The following is a 25811-nucleotide window of genomic DNA, read 5'->3' as shown; positions in this document are numbered from 1 at the left end:
ATATATTGTAATTCATATTTTTCCACATTTATTTATGCAATTCATCCTTTTCTAATTGTTCATGCACTGGTGCTTTTAATTTCACTTGTGCACCTTGCTGGTTATATAATCTTTTTCGTTTCTACTTTGTCAAAAGAAGCTGTAACTTCTGGACTATAACTCTATTAGTAATCGAATCTACAGATCATGTTGATCAAATGGATTATACTGTAATGTTTTTATTGGAAGGGGAATAAAAATAGGCTATGTTTTTTTCTAGGACTTTGTAGAATTATACAAAACATATCCTTGACTCGAATTGATATATTTCCACTATTTCTTCATGCAATGAATCCTTCGCAATAGTTTATGCAATATTTATCAAGCGTTGGCGCTTACATTTGCGCACCTTGTGGGTTGATATGCATCTGATGCATATGCTAAATAAAGGGGACGCCCAGCAACGTTCTCTAGGATGAAAGGCCAGGCGGTTCTATTGTTAACAGCTAATGTTAAAGTCTCAAGTTTTTGCTCGCCTGAGTTAGAATACCTCATGATAAGCTGCAGACCATACTATATACCAAGATACTTTTTCACGCCACTGTAGATGAAAACTATTTGCCCCTTTTTCTGATTTTATATATTTTTTGTGCATATTTTGGGTATTGAACGTTAAGATCTTCAACCAAAACCAAATATTAGATGAAGGGAACCTGAGTTTACAAATAACCCCACCTTCAAAAATGGATACTTATTTAATTAACAAAGTTGTGCAACACTCAATTCCCCCGTGTTAAAAAGTAATTGCCCCCTTACACTCAATAACTGGTTGTGCCACCTTTAGCTGCAATGACTGCAACCAAATGCTTCCTGTAGTTGTTTATCAGTCTCACATCGCTGTGGAGGAATTTTGGCCCACTCTTGCATTTGTGGGTTTTCAAGCATGAACTGCTCGTTTCAAGTCCTGCCACAACATCTCTATTGGGATTAGGTCTGGACTTCGACTAGGCCATTCCAAAACTTCAAATTTGTTGCTTTATTAGCCATTTTCATGTAGACTTGATTGTGTGTTTTGGATCATTGTCTTGCTGCATGAAGCAGCTGCGCTTTAGCTTCAGCCTACCCTGACATTCTGCTGTAGAATTCTCTGATACAGAGCAGAATTCATGGTTCCTTCTATTAAGGTCGTCCAGGTCCTGAGGAAGCAAAGCATCCCCAAACCATCACACTGCCACCACCATGCTTGACCGTTGGTATGAGGTTCTTACTGTGGAATGCAGTGTTTGGTTTTCGCCAGGCGTACTGGGACCCATGTCATCCAAAAAGTTGAGTCAAGTTTGCCAAAAAGCACCTGGATGATCATCAAGACTCTTGGAAGAACGTTCTATGGACAGATGATTCAAAAGTACGCCCCATCCACATCGACGTGTCTGTAGTGGAGCAGGTCGAGAGCTTCAAGTTCCTCAGTGTCCACATCACTAAGGAATTAACATGATCCACACACACCAACACAGTCGTGAAGAAGGCACAGCAACGCCTCTTCCCCCTCAGGAGGCTAAAAAGATTTGGCATGGGGCCCTCAGATCCTCAAAGTTCTACAGCTGCACCATGGGGAGCATCCTGACTGGCTCCATCACCGTTTGGTACGGCAACTGCTTGGTATCCGACCGCAAGGTAGTGCGTACAGCCCAGTACTTCACTGGGGCCGGGCTCCCTGCCATCCAGGACCTCTATACCAGGCGGTGTCAGAGGAAGGCCCTTAAAATTGTCCGACTCCAGCCACCCAAGTCACACTGCTCTCTATGCTACCGCATTGCAAGCGGTACCGATGCACCAAGTCTGGAACCAACAGGACCCTGAACAGCTTCTACCCCCAAGCCATAAGACTACTAAATAGTTATAGGTGCAATATTCAGAATTCGCTCCGCCATTTCCTGGTTGCTAAAAATCGAATAGTTCACCTAATTTCCGTTGGTAACAAAACAAGCAATGCATAGTGTAGAGAATCCTTGTACCATCTTAAGCGCTGTGAAGTATATTTTCAATAACCCAAAATATTGTATTTTTAGCTGTTTGAAGCTGGTGTACAAAACCGAAAGTAAACGACGCAAAAATGAAACTTAAGGGATGCGTAGAAATAGCCAAATAGAACAGATCTACCGCTTTAAAGATTTGCTTTCAATAAGAATGACATCTAAAATTCATATTTCTATGTGAATTTGGTCGGGTTGACCAAAAAGTTACATATTGCAGCTTTAACAAAATAGCTACCCGGACTGTCTGCATTGACCCTCTTAGCACTAACTCCTTTGACTCATCACATATGCTACTGCTACTGTTTATTATCTATTCTGTTGCATATTCACTTTACCCCTACCTATATTAGGTCCAGGACGATACCAGTATTAAGGTACTCGTTAGTATCGTGGCAACGAAAGAGAACACGATGCGGAATAAACTGCTTTAGGAAAACAGCCCTAATGTTGGAAAACAAAAATCATTATTTTGTCATCCAGAGTCACATTTATTTATTTTCTAAGCTATAGCACACAATATTTTACATACAGCAGGTTTTTAAATGACCAAAGAGTTCTGCTTCATGTTTTCATTTTTGGCATGGGAAAAATATTGCGATATGAAAAAAATTAAAATATATTGCGACATTGTCCTGGCCCTAACATACACTACCGGTCAAAAGTTTTAGAACACCTACTCATTCAAGGGTTTTTCTTTATTTTTACTATTTTCTACATTGTAGAATAATAGTGAAGACATCAAAACTATGAAATAACACATGTATCATGTAGTAACCAAAAAAGTGTTAAACAAATCAAAATATATTTTATATTTGAGATTCTTCAAATAGCCACCCTTTGCCTTGATGCCAGCTTTGCACACTCTTGGCATTCTCTCAACCAGCTTCACCTGGAATGCTTTTCCAACAGTCTTAAAGGAGTTCCTACATATGCTGAGCACTTGTTGGCTGCTTTTCCTTCACTCTGCGGTCCAACTCATCCCAAACCATCTCAATTTGGTTGAGGTCAGGGAATTGTGGAGGCCAGGTCATCTGATGCAGCTCTCCATCACTCTCCTTGATAAAATATTCCTTACACAGCCTGGAGGTGTGTTGGGTCATTGTCCTGTTGAAAAACAAATGATAGTCCCACTAAGCCCAAACCAGATGGGCTGGCGTATCGCTGCAGAATGCTGTGGTAGCCATGCTGGTTAAGTGTGCCTTGAATTCTAAATAAATTACAGATAGTGTCACCAGCAAAGCACCCCCACACCATAACACCACCACCTCCATGCTTGACCGGTAGTGTATATGTACATATCTACTTAAATTACCTCGTACACCTGCACATCGACACTGTACTGGTACCCCGTGTATATAGCCAAGTTATCGTTACTCATTGTGTATTCATTCCTTGTGTTATTATTTTTCTCTCTGCATTGTTGGGAAGTAATTCCACTAGACAGGGACCATCACTGCTAGGTTACTAGACCTAATGTAATCATCCAGTGGACTGCTGAGGAGCTACATTAGTGGCTGCAGACTGCAGCTTCCTGAAGCCTCTGGCCCTACTGTAAGTGCCAAGCCCTTCCCATCTCTGTTTGCACTCACTGGGAGTCTGGGTCGTGTTCATTAGGCACCACATGAAAGAAAACTGACTAAAACAGGGAGGGACTTTCTGGACTCCAATCAATAGTGCTAAATTCTATTGTATGTTGCAAAACGTTTTAAAACATTGTGCCCTTATGAACAGACCAAGTTCTCAGCTGAGTCCCCACAGAGGGAACCGTTGAGACCGATACGGATGCCACTAGCTTAGCGGCTGAGTTTGAACCAGGGCCAACAATGACTAATGGCGCGAGTGTTGTTAGCACGCTACGTTCATATTACAATTGTCCCTCACGGGGGGGACGCCTGAATATTAACATGGAGATTGTGCTGGGGAACAGGGGCTGTAATTCAAAACTCTCCATTACGGAGCAATTTGAGACGTATCTGATCTAGCCCCTTGACGGGCTAGTGGCAATTTGCTGAAATGCTTTTCAAGAGTCATGTTTGAGAGAGTAGCTCACTACCACTAATCAACAGCTACAGGCACTCCTCTATTAGAAACTAAGAAGTGATAGCTGTGATCTTTCACTTGCACTATACTATATATCTTAAGAGATGAATAAATGTCTTAACATAGATGTCTAAATCTTAAATGGCATGGCTCATGGGGCGAAAAAAAGTAAATCTTCACCTAAAGAGATGTATCTATATAGATTCCCATGGATCTAGCCTTGTCCCATGTTCTGTATGTGCAGGTACAGTATGGCATGACAATAGAGGAGTTGGCTATAGCACATTATGGAACGAGGCTGCCATGGATCATCTATGGGAGAAATTCTTCAGCTGGACACAAGGGTCTCTGTGATTCTCGTTGGTATCTGGCAAAGGTTTGACATTCCTCATTTAGCAAAAATGTTACTAATGTTACTGTAGGCTAAACTAGTCTAACGGGAGTAGAGAAGCATTGACGGAAACTGCTTTTGGTGTCAGTGCTTTCATGGTTTACACCAATAAGAGACTGGTCAGTATAATCATCACTGGTGTAGCATCTTCTCTACACTGAATACATATACTTTTTCAGAGGGGAGACGGGTCTAATACTACACCAAACAGAAGAAAATTGTGTGAAACTAAGTCGTCTTATCTGCACTTGCCATTAAGAAATTCTAATTTCCGTTTTCTGTAAACGTTTTGAAATGTTTTGCTTTGTGTACCCTAATGTACTTGCCTGTCCACTCATGCTGAATTTAATTCCGCTGCTCTATCGATGGCGCCATACATTGTCTGAAACTGCCATCCTAGAAGTTGTTTGTGCAGACCTCAAAATGAGGGGCAATTAATCAGCGATCTAACCATTTTAGAATATCAAAGTTGATAACATCATCATGTAGTCCGACTCTGGCTTAACGCATCTGTTTCTAGGACCAATCAGAACAGTCAGAATGTGTTTGGATTCTAGAAAATGTCAGGGAGGAAAGCAAATCCAGACTCGTCGTGGAAAAAGAAACGCTAGTTTGGCTGGAGCAATGTGGATGGGTAGTCAGGCTACTAATGAACACGACCCAGTTCTGAAAGCTCAAGGCCAACAACTTCAGAGGAATCCTATGATTGCATTACTCTCTGACCCCCGTCTTAGTTCTCCCCCCACTAACTTTCCTTCCCTTGGGAATCAATTCACTGCATTAGGGCTCTTCTTGTAATGTGGATTTAGGATTAGAAAGTAGCAACAGGGCATAGATGGGAGAACAAAGAGGCAGTGTCCTCCATGAGCGGGCTGGACCCAGTCCAAGAACAACCAACTGTGTAGACCTCTTATTACTAATCTCCAACCGTCAGCAGTCCAGCGAGAGAGGCGCTCCCCCTGAAGAGTAGCTGTACTAAATTGCGGAAATGAGCAACAAATAGACAAAACAGATTAGCCAAATTGGTAGAAACCATTTGTAGGATGAGGTAGTCTTTTTCCAGCATTGATTCATACAAAAGGATTCACAGATTGTGTGGGCTTACTACGGGGTAGGCCGTCATTGTAAATAAGAATTTGTTCTTAACTGACTTGCCTACTTAAAAAATAAAGGTAAAATAAAGTTTTCCTCTGTGCCCCTGCCCAGTAACATTTCACTATTTGTTATAATAGAATTTCAGACATGCATTTAAGTGGTGTTTGTGCTTTGAATGGGAGCTTACCTCTGTGCCAGAGAGCAGGGTTGTGTTTATTAGGGCACGTTTTAAAACGTTTTGCAACGTTTATTGGACCAGGTCCCTCAGTTTCAGTCTGTTTTCTTCCATTTGACTCCGGCTTTGATAGCAGCAGTGGTACGTGGGTAAAATCACTGGGGAAGCCAATCCAGGAAAAAAAAGGCATATTACAACCTATGTGTTATGATAATTGCATTTGCTCTATAACCTATTAGTTCATATGCCTTGACGCCGTGCTATTTTTGGTAATGTAGTGTATGTGGACACCTGCTCGTCGAACATCTCATTCCAAAATCATGGTATTAATATGGAGTTGGTCCCCCCCTAAGCTGCTATAACAGCCTCCACTCTTCTGGGAAAGCTTTCCACTAGATGTTGGAACATTGCTGCGGGGACTTGCTTCCATTCAGCCACGAGCATCAGTGAGGTCGGGCACTGATGTTGGCTGATTAGGCCAGGCTTGCAGTCGGCGTTCCAATTCATCCCAAAGGTGTTCGATGGGGTTGATTCAGGGCTCTGTGCAGGCCCGTCAAGTTCTTCCACACCGATCTCGACAAACCATTTCTGTATGGACCTCGTGACGGTGCCACGTTAAATCTCTGAGCTCTTCAGTAAGGCCATTCTACTGCCAATGTTTGTCTATGGAGATTGCATGGCGGTGTGCTCGATTTTATACACCTGACAGCAATGGGTGTGGCTGAAATAGCTGAATCCACTCATTTGAAGGGGTGTCCACATACGTGTGTGATATATATTTGGCTAAGGCCGAGACAATGAGAAGACACAGTGGCAGAATACATTCAACCACACACTTGTTTCATTACAAAACCGGAGAGCAACATCTGTCCGGTGAAGTCCACAAAACATATTGCATGTAACAAACCATCTGTCCTCGGTTGCAACACTCAGTAACAAGTTCCAAACTGCCTCTGGAAGCAACGTCAGCACAATAACTGTTTGTCGGGAGCTTCATGAAAAGGTTTTCCATGGCCAAGCAGTCGCACACAAGCCTAAGGTCACCAGGCGCAATGCCAAGCATCGGCTGGAGTGGTGTAAAGCTCGCCGCCATTGGACTCTGGAGCAGTGCAAACGCGTTCTCTGGCGTGATGAATTATGCTTTACTATCTGGCAGTCTGACGGACAAATCTGGGTTTGGTGGATGCCAGGAGAACGCTACCTGCCCGACTGCATCGTGCCAACTGTACAGTTTGGTGCAGGAGGAATAATGGTCTGGGGAAGGCCCTTTTCTGTTTCCGCATGACAATGCCCCCGTGCACAAAGCGAGGTCCATACAGAAATGGTTTGTCGAGATCGGTGTGGAAGAACTTGACTGGCCTGCACAGAGCCCTGACCTCAACCCCATCGAACACCTTTGGGATGAATTGGAACGCCGACTGAGTGCCAGGCCTTATCGGCCAACATCACTGCCCAACGTCACTAATGCTCTTGTGGCTGAATGGAAGCTAGTCCCCGCAGCAATGTTACAACATCTAGTGGAAAGCATTCCCAGAAGAGTGGAGGCTGTTATAGCAGCAAAGGGCGGACCAACTCTATGTTAATGGCCATGATTTTGGAATGAGACGTTCGACAAGCGGGTGTCCACATACTTTTGACAATGTAGTGTACATTCAGCCTCTTGTGAATTGAAGAAAATGTATGAAACACAGAGACGAAAGACAAAATAATTTCTTTTTTTCTTGGTATATGTTTTAGGGAAGCCTGGCTTCCCTTGGCCTCCATGAATAAGCGGCGATATTTACAATGTAGAAAATAGTAAAAAATAAAGAAAAACCCTGGAATGAGTAGGTGTGTCCAAACTTTTGAATGGTACTGTATGTTTGTTTTACTATTCTTGTGGGGACCAAAACATTTATTCCCATTCAAAATCCGATTTTATCTTAAACCCTAAAACCAAATCTAACCTCTAATTCTAACACACTCCCTAATTGTAACCCTAAAAATAAACCTTACCCCTTAAAAAGTGTTTTTCCTTGTGGGGACCGGCAAATTTTCTTTGTTTTACTATCCTTGTCAGGACTTCTAGTCCCCACAAGAATAGTAAAACCACACCACTCACAAACAAAGGGCTATGGAGACAGCTTCTAGCTTGTCCCTCCCTGTTTGTCTGTTTTCCTGCCTAATAAACACGACCCATTAAGTAAATGCCCTAATTTATATTCAGCTTCTTAGAAACCATTCTGCATCTAGCTCCAATAACAATGAGAACGGTTTTGTTCAGTAGGGCACAACGTAACAAAACTTCTAACATTGAAAATGAAGTCAAGGTTTTGGTGCCTAATGAACATAACTCAGTCAATGCGCTGATTTTTATTCAGCTGAGAACCTACTGTATCTACTTCCAATAACAATAAAATGGCGTCTTTGTTCCCTAAAAGCTTTCTTGTTAAAGGTTGTGTTGTGTTTATGGGGAGAGTGAATTTCTGTGGAATTATCCTATTCATATCTGTATTTCAATACAAGCAGGCGAGCTAGGGACTGACACTTAATACATATTTGCCTCCTCGTCCAAGTGCTTTGTAATGGATGACAGATGACACCATTTTCCCAAGAGATGTCTTCTGTCTGATGTCAACTCTTTTTAAAGGCCTGGACTCAGGTGCACGTACTGCCTCATAGCCACTTTGGCAGCAATCGGTCCCTTCCCAATTTGCAGATCAATATGGATTGCGTCCCATATGGCATCCTACTGGGCTCTGGTCAGAAGTAGTGCACTATGGGGGATAGGGTGCTATTTGGGACACAACCAATGTATTGCAGTTGCTTGTTGGGCCCTTAGTATTGTGGAAAATCTATGTTCCTTTTTCCTCTGTCAGAGGTCACTGGTGTGGTATTTCAATGTTTCTGGAATCGAATCGTTATTATCTGATTACGGTAATTAATCACTTTGTTCTGCTCCACTGTGTTACAACTTTGTGTTGCTGATTCAACTTGTTTCTGACTACTAAGATCAGTTTTCAATTCCAACCACACATAAATTCAGATTGTCCTTAAGTTTCCTAAATGATTGTAGCGTTTTAAGTTCATTATTCAGCTTTAATGTAATTTTATGTCACTAAACTGCACCCTTACTTGGGATTCTTTCTTATTGTTTGAAAGGGACGTTTCCAGCCAGCACTTTGGGGTCTTACAGTCTTGTGGCCATAGCTGGAGGTCTCGGTCTCCAGCGGATATGTCAGGGCACAAACATTGTGGAAAGTTCATATAGAAATATACTGTCTAGAACAAACATGACATGTAGAATAAGGAATCGCGTACTGCTGAACGTGTTGTTGAGATGACTGAATGAGAGATCACTGGGACCTCTTTTTATGGAACTATTTCCCATGGGCATCTGAAAGAGAGAAGCATCAAATGTAGTTTGTGGGCTCTCTTTCTAGGGCACTGGCGAGAAACAAAGACGGGGAGTAAGAGCGAGTGAGCGAGACAAAGGGACAGAGAGAGACACAGAGAGGGAGAGAGTTGTAAGGCAGACATCCTTACTTGTAACGGAGGTTACACAGCTGGCCCACTGCAGATCTGCTAGCGCAGCAGTACGGTACATCATTAATTGGACGGCTAACGCTGATGTCAAGTTTAAAGTCTGGGTAGGAAATACCTAGGCATGACATCTCCCTCTGATGCTCAGGCACGGTGGTGTTGCTCAGCATGAGGAGTACTAATATTTTAAGGCTGCAACATCTCTACTTTAGAGAGATCTCCACTCTCAAAGTACATGATGGGCCAGTTTTAGCCAAGTCCTTGGCTAAAAAGCATGCTCAACAGAGATAGTTTTTTTTGTCCAGGAGTAGGTGTAATCTGTGTTCAGGAAATGGGGCAGATAAGTCTCAAACTGGGATAATTGAGCCCGTTTCATGGACACACCAACTCGAAGGGAACAGTTCTTGTTACTTAACGAGTCCTGTACATATCCTCTCCTCGGTGCATTGTGTGTGTGAAGTTCAATGGTTCAAAGTCTAGATTAGAGAGCCCTCATGCAAATGTCCCTTCCCCTCCAGTAGTTAAAACTTCTCACTCTGCATCAGTTACCTATTATAATTCGTACCAGGTAGGAGTGGTGCCTTTGCATTGCAAAAATTGGCAGGGGTGATATGTTATCTCTGCTTTCAAGAATTGGCTGTGTGACAACTTTTACAGGGCCCATGGCATGCATGTTGGGCTCAAGGCCCAATTTTAATATATATACTGCTCAAAAAAATAAAGGGAACACTTAAACAACACAGCCTAGATCTGAATGAATGAAATAATCTTATTAAATAGTTTTTTCTTTACATAGTTGAATGTGCTGACAACAAAATCACACAAAAATTATCAATGGAAATCAAATGTATCAACCCATGGAGGTCTGGATTTGGAGTCACCCTCAAAATTAAAGTGGAAAGCCACACTACAGGCTGATCCAACTTTGATGTAATGTCCTTAAAACAAGTCAAAATGAGGCTCAGTAGTGTGTGTGGCCTCCACGTGCCTGTATGACCTCCCTACAACGCCTGGGCATGCTCCTGATGAGGTGGCGGATGGTCTCTTGAGGGATCTCCTCCCAGACCTGGACTAAAGCATCCGCCAACTCCTGGACGGTCTTTGGTGCAACGTGGCGTTAGTGGATGGAGCGAGACATGATGTCCCAGACGTGCTCAATTGGATTCAGGTCTGGGGAACGGGCGGGCCAGTCCATAGCATCAATGCCTTCCTCTTGCAGGAACTGCTGACACACTCCAGCCACATGAGGTCTAGCATTGTCTTGCATTAGGAGGAACCCAGGGCCAACCGCACCAGCATATGGTCTCACAAGGGGTCTGAGGATCTCATCTCGATACCTAATTGCAGTCAGGCTACCTCTGGCGAGCACATGGAGGGCTGTGAGGCCCCCCAAAGAAATGCCACCCCACACCATGACTGACCCACCGCCAAACCGGTCATGCTGGAGGATGTTGCAGGCAGCAGAACGTTCTCCACGGCGTCTCCAGACTCGTCTGTCACGTGCTCAGTGTGAACCTGCTTTCATCTGTGAAGAGCACAGGGCGCCAGTGGCGAATTTGCCAATCTTGGTGTTCTCTGGCAAATGCCAAACGTCCTGCACGGTGTTGGGCTGTGAGCACAACCCCCACCTGTGGACGTCGGGCCCTCATACCACCCTCATGGAGTCTGTTTCTGACCGTTTGAGCAGACACATGCACATTTGTGGCCTGCTGGAGGTCATTTTGCAGGGCTCTGGCAGTGCTCCTCCTGCTCCTCCTTGCACAAAGGCGGAGGTAGCGGTCCTGCTGCTGGGTTGTTGCCCTCCTACGGCCTCCTCCACATCTCCTGATGTACTGGCCTGTCTCCTGGTAGCGCCTCCATGCTCTGGACACTACGCTGACAGACACAGCAAACCTTCTTGCCACAGCTGGCATTGATGTGCCATCCTGGATGAGCTGCACTACCTGAGCCACTTGTGTGGGTTGTAGTCTCCGTCTCATGCTACCACTAGAGTGAAAGCACCGCCAGCATTCAAAAGTGACCAAAACATCAGCCAGGAAGCATAGGAACTGGGAAGTGGTCTGTGGTCACCATCTGCAAAACCAGTCCTTTATTGGGGGTGTCTTGCTAATTGCCTATATTTCCACCTGTTGTCTATTTCATTTGCACAACAGCATGTGAAATGTATTGTCAATCAGTGTTGCTTCCTAAGTGGACAGTTTGATTTCACAGAAGTGTGATTGACTTGGAGTTACATTGTGTTGTTTAAGTGTTCCCTTTATTTTATTTTTTTTGAGCAGTGTATGTATGTATATATATATATATAGCCTACTCTGAACAGACTAATTTGGGGAGCTTTTCGCTCAAAAGAAGGGCAGAGATGGGGCTGGGCGACGTATCAATAGTAAAACCACACCAGTGCCTTGTAAAAGTATTCATCCCCTTGGCGTTTTTTCCTATTTTGTTGCATTACAACCTGTAATTTAAATGGATTTTTATTTGGATTTCATGGAATGGACATACACAAAATAGTCCAAATTGGTGAAGTGAAATTTTTAAAATAACTTGTTTAAAAGAATGCAAAAAAATAAATAACGAAAAAGTGGTGCGTGCATATGTATTCACCCCCTTTGCTATGAAGCCCCTAAAATAAGAACTGGTGCAACCAATTACCTTCAGAAGTCACATAATTAGTTATATTGCACACAGGTGGACTTTATTTAAGTGTCACATGATCTCAGTATATATACACCTGTTCTGAAAGGCCCCAGAGTGTGCAACACCAGTAAGCAAGGGGCACCACCAAGCAAGCGGCACCATGAAGACCAAGGAGCTCTCCAAACAGGTCAGGGACAAAGTTGTGGAGAAGTACAGATCAGGGTTGGGTTATAAAAAAATATCAGAAACTTTGAACATCCCATGGAGCACCATTAAATCCATTATTAAAAAATGGAAAGAATATGGCACCACAACAAACCTGCCAAGAGAGGGCCGCCCACCAAAACTCACAGACCAGGCAAGGAGGACATTCATCAGAGCGGCAACAAAGAGACCAAAGATAACCCTGAAGGAGCTGCGAAGGTCCACAGCGGAGATTGGAGTATCTGTCCATAGGACCACTTTAAGCCGTACACTCCACAGAGCTGGGCTTTACGGAAGAGTGGCCAGAAAAAAGCCATTGCTTAAAGAAAAAAATAAGCAAACACGTTTGATGTTCGCCAAAAGCCATGTGGGAGACTCCCCAAACATATAGAAGAAAACTAAAATTGAGCTTTTTGGCCATCAAGGAAAACGATATGTCCGGTGCAAACCCAACACCTCTCATCACCCCGAGAACACCATCCCCACAGTGAAGCATGGTGGTGGCAGCATCATGCTGTGGGGATGTTTTACATTGGCAGGGACTGGGAAACTGGTCAGAATTGAAGGAATGATGAATGGCGCTAAATACAGGGAAATTCTTGATGGAAACCTGTTTCAGTTTTCCAGAGATTTGAGACTAGGGCGGAGGTTCACCTTGCAGCAGTACAAATACCCTAAGCATATTGCTAAAGCAACACTTGAGTGGTTTAAGGGGAAACATTTGAATGGCCTAGTCAAAGCCTAGACCTCAATCCAATTGAGAATCTGTGGTATGACTTAAAGATTGCTGTACACTAGCGGAACCCATCCAACTTGAAGGAGCTGGAGCAGTTTTGCCTTGAAGAATGGGCAAAAATCCCAGTGGCTAGATGTGCCAAGTTTATAGAGACATACCCCAAGAGACTTGCAGCTGTAATTGCTGCAAAAGGTGGCTCTACAAAAGTATTGACTTTGGGGGGGTGAATAGTTATGCACGCTCAAGTTTTGGGGGGGAGAAACTCTTACTCTAGTGAAAGGAGGATAAACCGCACCGATTCCAGCAAAACATTTGCCTCTGAAGACTGAGCTGCCTCATGCTAGCCATCTGGAAAACAAGGACATAGGACACATTTTCAATGTATTGGTATGTAGCTATGTTTTTATCAATGGTAGGGATGTAGCCACTGGATTCTGGTAGTTTTCACTTGACTGGAAAAACAATCACAATTTGCCGCTGGCACAGCACTGCCTCTCGCCTCAAGCGTTGCCTCAATCAACGGCACTTGCTATCTGGGATACTTGGGATGTCCCTACCCCCATTTGAAGTTGGCATTTTAAATGGTTACAGTAAAGGTTCAAGTTAGGTAGGGGTTAGGGTTTGGCATAGGGGCGTCCCTGGCACTTTACTGAGCTGGCAAGCTTCTATCTACTCCGCATTCACCGTAGAAGCACTAATGATTAGTTCACTCTCCTGTCCAACTGGTGTAGTTGTGTTGGGTGATAGTGACCAGTATTGCTGTAGTGCACAAAGGCAAGATGGGCGCAAGCTTTTTCTCCGCATCTTATTTCGGTCCTTTTCGGTGGATACAAATGCGTCCGTAAAAGGCCAATATCGGCAGATAATATCGGTCAACCGATAAATCTGTCATGCTCTAAGAACCACCCAAATATATGGCTCTGGTACCACCCTGGTTTTGGCTACTGGTAATGCCCAGGAATTCCAGGAGAGGATGCTTGGTGTTGACTGGAACTGATGGTGATAAGTGTGACTAGAATGCTCAACCAGTCATCAGTGCTGGAATTATACGTCATTGACAGACTGCGAGAGGGCTGAGACCAAGCTTCCTTCCCCTGCCTTTCCGTTCTCTCAATTCACTTCCTGTCCTCTCAATTTACTTCCTGTCCTCTGTTGTCTATGCTGACTCTGCAGTAATTTAACAAGCTCTGGGCAACTGTCTCAGGGCTTGAACCAGTGGAAATGTATATTGATTGGATGGATCTCTCCTTAATAATTTTTTTCATTAGTGTAGAAAAGGTTGCCTGGTCCCAGATCTGTTTGTACTCTTATGGTCGTTGTCAAGGCAAAGAAGTTGGACACACCGCAAAAACAGAGCTGGAACCAGGTACAGGGAGAAACTTATCGGACCTGTCCTGCAGGTATGGCACCAGTATGCAGACTTACCTGTCTAATCTACATAGTGCCTTTTGCTCTGCTAAGAGTTAAAAGGAATAAATCCTGAAATCAAGTCAATCTACATAATGTGAAAGGAACAGGTGGATATTGTTACCCTGTTTTTTGTTGGCTCACTCTTGGACACTGTAGCTACACCCCTCCCCTTAACCTCTTCCCCCCTCTTACAGTATGTTTCCGCTGTGGTGTAGGACAGTGTTTATGAGTCAGCATAAAATGGCACCCAGACAAAGAGGAAATGGAACATTTTAAATGGGAACTGAAAATGACAGAACCAGCCTAACCAGTCAGTGTCCGGGGCTTACATCACAACAGCATTTGTACCAGACTGAGTTGGGAGTGTTTGTTTTTCAACTAGAAAGTATTTTCTTGGATTGATAATATTTTGGGATTTTTGGATAATGTTTTTGGATTTTGTAGGGAGATCCACAGTCTTTATCTGGATCCACTAGAAATCTGGTGTTTTGAAAAAATGATTTCCTTTTTACATACCTCTTGCATAATCAAATCTATATCCTGTTACACCAGGGTTTCGCAAACTCTGTCCTCCGGACCTCAAGGTGTGCACATTTTGGTTTTTGCGCTAGCACTACACAGCTGATTCAACTAATTAACTAATCATCAAGCTTTGATCATTTTGAATCAGCTGTGTAGTGTTAGGGCAAAAACCAAAGCGTTACACCATTTGGTCACTGACACTGTGAAATACACTCATGATGACTCATCAACCATGTGCTGTCTAACATGCAATACTCAGGATATTGCCCTGTATGACCAGATATTGTAGTAGGTAGCCTGGTGGGTAGGAGCGTTGGGCCAGTAACCGAAAGGTTGCTGGATCGAATCACAGAGCTGACAAGGTAAAGATCTGTCGTTCTGCCCCTGAGCAAGGCAGTTAACCCACTGTTCCCTGGGCGCCGACGACGTGGATATCGATTTAAGGCAGCCCCCCGCACCACTCTGATTCAGAGGGGTTGTGTTAAATGCGGAAGACACATTTCAGTTGAATGCATTCAGTTGTACAACTGACTAGGTTTTCCCCTAGATTCATCCTAGATTCTCTTCTTTCCCATGCTCCCTTCACAATGAATTCTATGTGGCATGCATTATGAAGAGGGAAGTGTTATCATAATATATTACCCTTACATTATGGATGTGTGATCTCTTCACATGGGGAAGAAGGAGAGAAGTGCAGCTTACTTACCAATCTGCCGCATCACTTTATAGACCACCTTCGTCACCGTGACGGGAAGAATTGCTTTTTTAGAAGGGAATCCTGACTATATTGGTAGTTTACAGTTTAGGCGTGCCAATTGGACTTATGTTAATGCAGCCCTCCCCTCTCCAGAGAGCGTGAGCGTTCGGAAGAGTAAACACGGCCTCCGGCTGTTGTTGATTCTTGGGCCATGGCTGCAGTGCGTGCATGCGTGTGTGTGTGTGTGTGTGTGTGTGTGTGTGTGTGGCCCTAGGGGAAGGGTTGCAGACCAGACGGCCCTAACGGCACGTTGCAACAGTGACCTTCTGCTCTACAAGGATGTGTACAGGCTTGTTTCTCAGTGCCGACTGTGCTGCGCTTTTGTTGACAATTATGGGATGTTAATAGTTTCTTGTGTAAAGACGAGGGCTTCTTCCACCCCTGATGTAGTTATCTTCGCAGCCATATTGTTGTGCTGCCATAAAAGGAAAAATAGATTTGCTCCTCGGTCATGTAAATGCATACAGTTGAAGTCAGAAGTTTACATACACCTTAGCCAAATACATTTAAACTCAGTTTTTCACAATTCCTGACATTTAATCCAAGTAAAAATTACCTGTCTTAGGTCAGTTAGGATCACCACTTTATTTTAAGTATGTGAAATGTCAGAACAATAGTAGAGAATTATTTATTTCAGCTTTTATTTCTTTCATCACATTCCCAGCGGGTCAGAAGTTTACATACACTCAATTAGTATTTGGTAGCATTGCCTTTAAATAGTTTAACTTGGGTCAAACGTTTCGGGTAGCCTTCCACAAGCTTCCCACAATAGGTTGGGTGAATTTTGGCCCATTCCTCCTGTCAGAGCTGGTGTAACTAAGTCAGGTTTGCAGGCCTCCTTGCTTGCACATGCTTTTTCAGTTCTGCCCTCAAATGATCTATAGGATTGAGGTCAGGGCTTTGTGATGGCCACTCCAATACCTTGACTTTGTTGTCCTTAAGCCATTTTGCCACAACTTTGGAAGTATGCTTGGGGTCATTGTCCATTTGGAAGACCCATTTGCGACCAAGCTTTAACTTCGTGACTGATGTCTTGAGATATCCACATCATTTTCCTTCCTCATGATGCCATCTATTTTGTGAAGTGCACCAGTCCCTCCTGCAGCAAAGCACCCCCACAGCATGATGCTGCCAACCCTGTGCGTCACGGTTGGGATGGTGTTCTTCGGCTTGCAGGCTACTCCCTTTTTCCTCCAAACATAATGATGGTCATTATGGCCAAACAGTTCTATTTTTCTTTCATCAGACCAGAGGACATTTCTCCAAAAAGTAAGATCTTTGTCCCCATGTGCAGTTGCAAACCGTAGTCTGGCTTTTTTATGGCGGTTTTGGAGCAGTGGCTTCTTCCTTGCTGAGCGGCCTTTCAGGTTATGTCGATATAGGACTCATTTTACTGTGGCTATAGATACATTTGTACCTGTTTCCTCCAGAACCTTCACAAGGTCCTTTGCTGTTGTTCTGGGATTGATTTGCACTTTTCGCACCAAAGTACGTTCCTCTCTAGGAGACAGAACGCGTCTCCTTCCTGAGTGGTATGACGGCTGCGTGGCCCCATGGTGTTTATACTTGCGTACTATTGTTTGTACAGATGAACGTGGTACCTTCAGGTGTTTGTAAATTGCTCTCAAGGATGAACCAGACTTGTGGAGGTCTACAATTGTTTTTTCTGAGGTCTTGGCTGATTTTCTTTTGATTTTCACATGATGTCAAGCAAAGAGGCACTGCGTTTGAAGGTAGGCCTTGAAATACATCCACAGGTACACCTCCAATTGACTCAAATGATGTCAATTAGCCTAGCAGAAGCTTCTAAAGCCATGACATCATTTTCTGGAATTTTCCAAGCTGTTTAAAGGCACAGTCAACTTAGTGTATGTACATTTCTGACCCACTGGAATTGTGATACAGTGAAATCTGTCTGTAAACAATTACTTGTGTCATGCACAAAGTAGATGTCCTAACCAACTTGCCAAAACTATTGTTTGTTAACAAGAAATGTGTGGAGACTTCAACTGTATATATTTTATATCAGATAAGGAGTATTAGTTTTGGTATGAAATTGAAGGCAAGAAATTGTCATTTCCACTTTATTCATGAGAATTTGCATCAACATAACTAAACAGAACAATCACCATGGCACGAACTATCCTGCTTTAGCTTAATGTTTTACAGGTCAATCACATTATAATCACTCAGTATGGAGTATTAAGAGACAACTTTGTGTGGTGCTTGTGTGTTTGCTGGAATATTGCTATTTAACCTATGGTCCTCTTGTCACATCTGCAGGTGCCCATACCTGGCAATCCACCTGTCCCCTGCCATCCCGGTCTTCGCTATCGTCCTCTTCCTCTTCGTCATGGCCATGCTGCTAAGGACCAGCTTCAGTGACCCGGGGGTGTTGCCGCGTGCACTCTCCGAGGAGGCCACCTTCATCGAGATGGAAATTGGTGAGTAGTTGACCCCTAACTGTGTTATCATCATCATCATCATCATCATAATCCACACCCATGCCTCCCTCATTCTTCCCTAGGCCCTGTATAGAAACAACCCCTAGGCCAGGGTTCCCCAACTGGCGGCCCCCAGCAAATCAGTTCCAAGTGTTTTTAATTTTGGAAATCTGTTCCAAAGTATTCTCACGCATAAAAGAGAGAGATGTGATTGTATACAAATGTAAGCAAGGTTTGACATTATTGTTTTAGTCAAATATTATATCTGTTTGGGCTTCTTGCAGTCAATTTGCAGTCTACAAAATATTTGAAATTATGTTCCGGCACGCTGACCATCCGCTCAAGAAGAAATAGGCCCACGGCTGAATCTAGTTGATCATCCCTGCCCTAGGCCATACCCCCTACATTTGTAGATTCGAAATCCAAACTGGATCACCGTAGTGTGACACTTCTGTAGTTCTGAAAGAATTTAAGACTAAGGTAAGCAATATGGCAAGCATTCCATCTAGCCAATCAGAGGGCAAGGAGGAGGTACTATCATGCTGCTCATACCTATCTAATCCTTTCAGATGTACATGAAATGCCTAAGGGTTAGGGGCTAGCAAGGTCGCTTCCGGACATGGAACAAATGTCAACGGGGGGCCGAGGAGGACTGTGGCCCACCACCCGAGGCGAATTAGGAACCAAGCGAGGTGTAAAGCATTCTAGGTGCATGAATACAACAGACGTGTGTGTCAAGCAGCAGTGTGGGAGACCAGAGCCCCGGCCTGTTGTTTAATTTATGTTTCTTATGCTTTATATCGCTAAAGGTTCGTCATCCATGCTGTTCTGAGCTCATCCCCTAGTCAGTCACCCCCGCATTGTTCCCAACTTTTTCTCCAATCTGAAGTGTACTGTTTCAAGCCTCTGTGTAGTTTGAATTCATCAGTTTGGCCCTCCAGCAAAGCATTGTGACGTTCTCATTATCTAGACAACAGTAGCACATGCATTAATTATGAAGGCACCACCAAATAGGAGGGTTTTGCAGACAATCTTCCTATGTTACCTCGCATAACCTAGCCAGATGTGGGTCTGAATTAACTTGCTGCACTTGCATGTAATGGCTTTTGTTTTGATGACCATTCCCTTGTGGACTATCTACAATTTAGCCATTATTTCAGCCAGCCTCTCTTTCCTATCTATCTCTTGAGGAAAAAGCCTGTCTGTTTTGCAGTAGCCATGCCACTGCCCAACCCTCCCTCCCTCCCTCTCTAGCTGTTCAGTGTGCAGCCTCTCTGTCTGGGCGGTGGAAGATTCAAATTGCCCTTCATGCGCCCCTGTTCTCTCTCGTTGCGGTCAAGAGGCGTGGGTGGGGGACAGGTAAGAGGTCCTCTCCAGTTGACAGAAGAGGGCTGTAAATGATGGCCACTTCTGCAGGTGGTCCACTGGGAGTGCCTGGGCTGGCAGCGCTCCCTTTGTCACGGCTTTGACTCAAGCCTTCCAGTCAGAAAACAAGGCGATGCATGCTAACGGCTATTGGGACGATATGCTCCCTTTGTGATGGCTCAGGCCTTCCAGTCCGACTCCATAGAGATACATGCTAATGACTGTTGGGCTAACATGCTAATGGATTTGGGATAACATTCCCATGTTTGGCCTAACAATGGCTGCAATGGCACTACTTAGAACGGCGAGGCCATTCAGTTTGTGTGACATGACCTTGTTTAGCATATGGACTATGTTGAGCCACAGACTAGAGCTGTGTTCGAATACCCATACTAACATACTGTATACTACATACTTAATGAGTATATACTATATACTATTAGTTCATTTTAGTATACTGTAAACAAACTGTATCGTTTCAGTTGAGCGTACTAGAGCTTCGCCTGTCTACCGGAAGTTGATGCTGTTGCTATGCAACCTCTTGCTAGCTTGTTAGCATCACAAATGACTAGCTAAACATTTTACGATTTCGGGTGTGTTAGTAAATTCAATCTGGAGTGCCAGAGTGCACTCTGGGTTTTCGTAAATCCAGAGCGTTGTCAGATTGTCCGTTTTATAAATTCAGAGCGCACACTGGACGCTCTGGCCGAGGAGTAGGGTTGATCCGAGCGTTCAACGGCAGTCAAGCACCCAAGCTAACTGGTTAACTTTGGCTAGCTACTTCCATACACAAATGAGAGAACACCTCACTCTGACCATTTTACTCGCCCTAGCAGAGCTGGTTAGGCTGTTTTCATGTTATCCAGAGCGTTGGTAACTGTAACTGTGCTGCTGGCAACAATTTAATTATGCTTTTTTTTTGCCAACTTTTACTGACACCGGCCATATTCAACAGGTGTTAAGCGTTTGTAAATGTATCAGTTATTCTGCGCGAGAGTGCTCTGAAATTGGAGTAGATAGCCAGAATTAACAATGTCCATTGATACGCACAACGACTATACCACTTAACTAAGAATGATGTGAATAATCAAGTCAATAAACGTTGGGTAGTTAGATAGCAGATAGTTAATATACTGCCTGGCAAGTTCGCTGTATTAGTAGCCAACTAACGTTAGGTAACTAGCTGTTCATACCGGTACATACTGCTGTAATGCTATGCGGTTCGTAAGGATAGCATAGCTAACAAATTGTCAGCCAACATAACGTGTAACTTATTTGAAAAGTAATTACTTTATTACATTGCTCAACATTTGTCATAATTAGTTAAAGCAATGAATTTGTATCCGCTCTCGTCGGACATCGGCTGCATATTTACCGCCAAATCTGAAAACGTTGTGAAGCCACACCTATTTTCTGAAGAATTGCATTTTGGGCCCTAAAAGCACGGAAATAGTGTCCACTGCATGTATACTTCTTATTTTGGCGAATTTAGTATGACATCCAGGAACTTTTGGCATACTAACTATAGCCATACTGTGACCAATAAGCATACTATATACTCAATTCACGTCACAAATAGTACGGTTAGTGTGGTTAGTATGAGTATTCGAACACAGCTTGTGTTTGGGAGCATGCATCGATCCTTCCCTGATAACAGATTTTTCACTCCTCCCAAACTTGTCTTCCTCATCGTAAACTAGTACAGAGCCCACACACATACCACGCCTTCGCAAAAAATGACGAGATAAATCGCTCAAATGACAAAAACAAATCACATCCTCACCAAGCTGTACAAACATGTTTGTACAAGAAAAATTAACTACCACATTCAATTAATCTTGCCTTTAACAAATAAAATAAAACGTTTTGTCACATGCACCGAAACAGGTGTAGACTTTACTGTGAAATGCTTACTTATGAGTCCTTTCCCAACAATGCAGAGTTAAAAAGTAAGAAGAATTTGGACACAATAAAACAATAATGGGGCTACGTTTCCATGCACAATAATAATTAAATATTAAACTGATTGTGGCAGTAGGCAGACTATGGAAATAGTCATGTCGCTCTGGATAAGAGCGTCTGCTAAATGACGTAAATGTAAAAACCTTACCCTGCCTATCTTAATCATGAAGTAACGTACGCTGATTAAAACACCTGGTTTTCTGAGCAATCTTTCGAATTATTAGGACATGTAAACAGCTTAATCGGCGTTCCAGCATTGTATTTGATCTGTGCATGTGCCATAAACAGCAGCGCAAGCCTCCCTCTTATGCGCGAGTGAAGTGATTTCGGAAAAACTGAAAGTATTCATCTTATAAGTAGTTTTCACATACAAACTTTATATGTCCGAACTCAGAATCAAATGGACTTAGCAAAAATAACATGGTCACTGTGGTAGAATGTTTATTTTCTTTGGCGATTTTCTGCATTTATCAAAAGTCCCATAAAGTAGCCTCATTTGATGTGTCCATGTAAACAGGATTATTAGGGAAATTGTTCTTCTTGCAAAGCATGTAAATGTTTTAAACTATTGCATTAATCGGACAATCCACCATAATCGTATTATTATTGTGTGCATGTAACTGTACTCACTGAGTGTACAAAACATTAGGAACACCTTCCTAATATTGAGTTGCACCCCCTTTTACCCTCAGAACAGCCTCAATTTGTCGAGGCATGGACTCTACAAGGTGTCGAAAGCGTTCCACAGGGATGCTGGCCCATGTTGACTCCAATGCTTTCCACAGTTGTGTCAAGTTGGCTGGAAGGCCTTTGGGTGGTGGGCCACTCTTGATACACACGGGAAACTGTTGAGCGTTGAAAAACCCAGCAGCATTGCAGTTCTTGACACAAACCGGTGTCCCTGGCACCTACTACCATACTCCGTTCAAAGGCACTTAAAGCTTTTGTCTTGCCCATTCACCCTCTGAGTGGCACACATACACAATCGATGTCTCAATTGTCTCGAGGCTAAAAATCCTTCTTTAACCAGTCTCCTCCCCTTCATCTACACTGATTTGAAGTGGATTTAACAAGTGACATCAATAAGGGATCATAGCTTTCACCTGGATTCACCTGGTCAGTCTGTCATGGAAAGAGCAGGTGTTCCTAATGTTTTGTACACTCAGTGTACAAGGAGTACCGGTACCGCGTCAATGTGAAGGGGTATGAGGTAGTTGAGGTAATATGTACATGTAGGTAGGGGTAAAAGTGACTAGGCAATCAGGATGGATAACAGAGTAGCAGCAGCGTGTGTGTGGTGTCAATATGTGTGTGTGTGTGTGTGTGTGTGTGTGTGTTGGAGTGTCAGTGTAGTGTGTGTGTGTGGGTGGAGAATTGTGATAGTGAAATAATCTGTCTGTAAACAATTGTTGGAAAAATTACTTGTCATGCACAAAGTAGATGTCCTAACCAACTTGCCAAAACGATAGTTTGTTAACAAGAAATGTGTGGAGTGGTTGAAAAACTAGTTTTAATGACTCCAACCTAAGTGTATGTAAACTTCCGACTTCAACTGTATGTAAGGCAACTGAGCCATTATTCAGTAATGTTATTCCATTTATTAAAATGAAACTTAAAGGAAAGGTTCACCCATTTTGAAAATAATATTGTTTTTGTGCATCTCTGAGTTATGTTCTATCGATTTCCTGGGTCATTTCATGTTTTCATGTTTATCTGAGTTATTGACATGGCACCGTGATAAAGTCTCTCACACTACACTGGAAGTTTAATAGGAATACGACTTTAAGATCGCGAAAACGTCTATCATACATGTCAGATTTAAATACTGGCCGATTTCATAACTTGGGAGGATGTATTCTCTCGAATGAGCAATTGATCATATTTTTTTTATATTCCTACCTCGATAAATTTGTAATTTAACGGAGGGTATAGCACATTTTTCCTATTTGTCTGCGCTTTGCATGGTGCCGTTACTGGAGATATTATAGAACGGAGATAGGAATCCAATGAACTAAGAAAGGTTTAACGCGCCACTTAGCAGACTGTCGACCAATCGCGTTCACGTTGTAATGCTGCGTCACGCGGTTGCTAAACTAATCGTCACGCAATCCCTTCTCAAAGTCAGTGAATATGTCGAGAAACGTGCCTATTTTTCTCGAAAGTACGGAATGTCACGATTCCAAAGCTATACGATACTACAGATGGCAAGTTAATTATTCCACATCTTGGAAAATATTTGTAATGTTTTGACGAAATTCGTGCTAATGTTGGGTTTTTGAGCTAGCGCCCAATAGACTCCCATTGCAGGAAAGCGCTCCTTGTCCCATAATCGTCCAGAATGAACCGAGCGGACCATTGACGTAGCATGGCAACGTTTCCTCAAAAGTATATATGCCGTTGCGAATGTTAGACTCAACTCTGTGAGGCACATCGATCTGCAGGTTGAACATGGTGAGATTGTAGATTCCTAAATTGATAGTGCAGTTTGTTTAGGCGATTTTATAGCGAACTAGCTATGTTACATGCTGATATTGTCTTTGGTATTACTGCGTGTACCTAGCTAGCCAGCCCATAGAAGAGAGCATTGCATTGTGGATTTTGTAGTCGACTTGAGCTGCAACAGATTTCCACAGCGATTTCCCATGTTGCTACCAACTTTATAACCCCACAATGAAACATGTGTTCACAAAAAAAATTTATTCTCACATATTTGTGTTATTTAACACTGTACATTTAAAGGAATAAGTGGTTTTGGGTGGATTTTTCCATTAAGCGATTAATGTTACTGTAAACAGGACTACATACCTGACACAGCAAGACACATCGTCCCAGGTCCGGGCTAATAAATAACAATAACAGCCCTGTTATGATAAAACATAATGGTAAATAACTGACCGGCGTGTGTGGAACATTGGGCTGAAGCGACAGTGTCATTCACTGACATTCTCTAGGTTCAACGATTCGCATTTGTGTTCTTCCAAAGCCCTTCATTTTTAACTGCCATTATGGCTCGAAACTCATGGCTTCACTGTGTAGATATTCAACCCAATTGGAACCTCGGCTTCCACCGGCTTTGAATACAATACTTTGAAGTGTGGCAATGGCGCTAGCAACAGGCAATGCAATATTCTCAGAATGTATGCTCTACTTTATGATTATGTGTGTGGTAGAGGCACTCTGGGTCAATTGTTTAAGTTCTGGTTAAGTCTGGTATATTTAGTTGACCTAAAATGTAATTTGCGTGTGGTCGATCTATGACTCACAACTTGTTAAATGCAGATCATCATCCATGGTTAAGACATGTCTGAAGCCAAATTATCATTATTATTGGTTAAAGGGCAATTTAGGCTTAACCTGTATATGTGAAACTTGCACTACACAGTATGAAAATGAATAGATATGACTCCATTGTTAACTATGAGTATAATCCCAAATGGCCACCTTTTGTTGTCTCAGAGGCGGCTAATGGGAATGTCCCGGCTGGGCAGCGGCCTCCACCTCGGATCCGCAACGTCCAAATCAACGGGCAGATTGTCAAACTGAAGTATTGCTACACCTGCAAGATCTTCCGACCGCCTCGCGCCTCACACTGCAGTATCTGTGACAACTGCGTGGGTAAGAGAGAGCATTCTTCTACCTTCAGTCAATTCATTTTTTTTTTTTTGTTATCATGAAAGAAGACTCAGTCTGAAAATAACATACACATTTTTACACTTCAATTCACTCAGTGACTGGGTATTGTGATAAAAGTAGCTTTTTTTATCAGCATGTGAAGGACACATTCTGCTGATGCAAGTTTTTATTTGTTTGCTCAAGCCTTGACCTTACCTTCATTTATTTGTCAGTGTTTTAGAAAAATTTATTGGAAAGAGTTTTAATCTAAAGTTATTTTGTTCTATATCCTGATATGCTTGTGATGGACATTTGATAGCTGAATGGGTTTCCAGTGGGAATTTGGAATGCTGGCATATTTATTATTTCTTCCCCAGTTCTCTACAAAGCACTCTTTGGAATGTTGCTTGAGGATAGTGGTCCTCTGTAGCTCAGCTGGTAGAGCACGGCGCTTGTAATTCCAAGGTAGTGGGTTCGATCCCCGGGACCACCCATACACACAAAAAAAAATGTATGCACGCATGACTGTAAGTCGCTTTGGATAAAAGCGTCTGCTAAATGGCATATTATTATATTATATTATATAGTTTCTCATGTGTGTGCATGAACATGTCAAACTCTGCAGAATAACAGTAATTTGGCTAGTCGTGATTGAACCATGCCTTTGGCCTTTAAAGATCGGTTATTGTCTATTGTGTTTGTTTATCCATCTTTGCACAGGTGTTGGACAAAACAAAATACATGACCTCTTCTTCAGTGCAATCAAGTCTGTTGCAGTATTTTAGTGAATAAAAACAGACCTTTTTCACATATTTGAGTAAAACTAGTGGGCGTGGTTAATAGCTGGAATGAAGGTGTTTTCCATGAACCTGCCCTGTGTGTTGTGTGCCATACAGGATTTAGTAGTTGATTATATACACTGGG

General features: G+C 42.9%; 1 protein-coding gene across 2 annotated transcripts in view; it reads left to right on the top strand.

The window, feature by feature from the left end:
- zdhhc9 (zinc finger DHHC-type palmitoyltransferase 9) overlaps window positions 1-25811 on the top strand; it is a 48207-nt gene that overhangs the window by 7975 nt on the left and 14421 nt on the right. For both annotated transcript variants that reach the window (XM_041842088.2, XM_041842079.2), the window contains exons 2-3: window positions 17788-17948; window positions 24732-24890. In XM_041842088.2, coding sequence (XP_041698022.1) covers window positions 17788-17948; window positions 24732-24890 — 320 coding nt within the window. The remainder of the gene's footprint in view (window positions 1-17787; window positions 17949-24731; window positions 24891-25811) is intronic.

Source organism: Coregonus clupeaformis, chromosome 2 (assembly GCF_020615455.1).
Source record: "Coregonus clupeaformis isolate EN_2021a chromosome 2, ASM2061545v1, whole genome shotgun sequence".
Classification (NCBI taxonomy): domain Eukaryota; kingdom Metazoa; phylum Chordata; class Actinopteri; order Salmoniformes; family Salmonidae; genus Coregonus; species Coregonus clupeaformis.
Note: the sequence above shows the minus strand (reverse complement) of the source record. Positions and strands in the feature narration are given on the sequence as shown.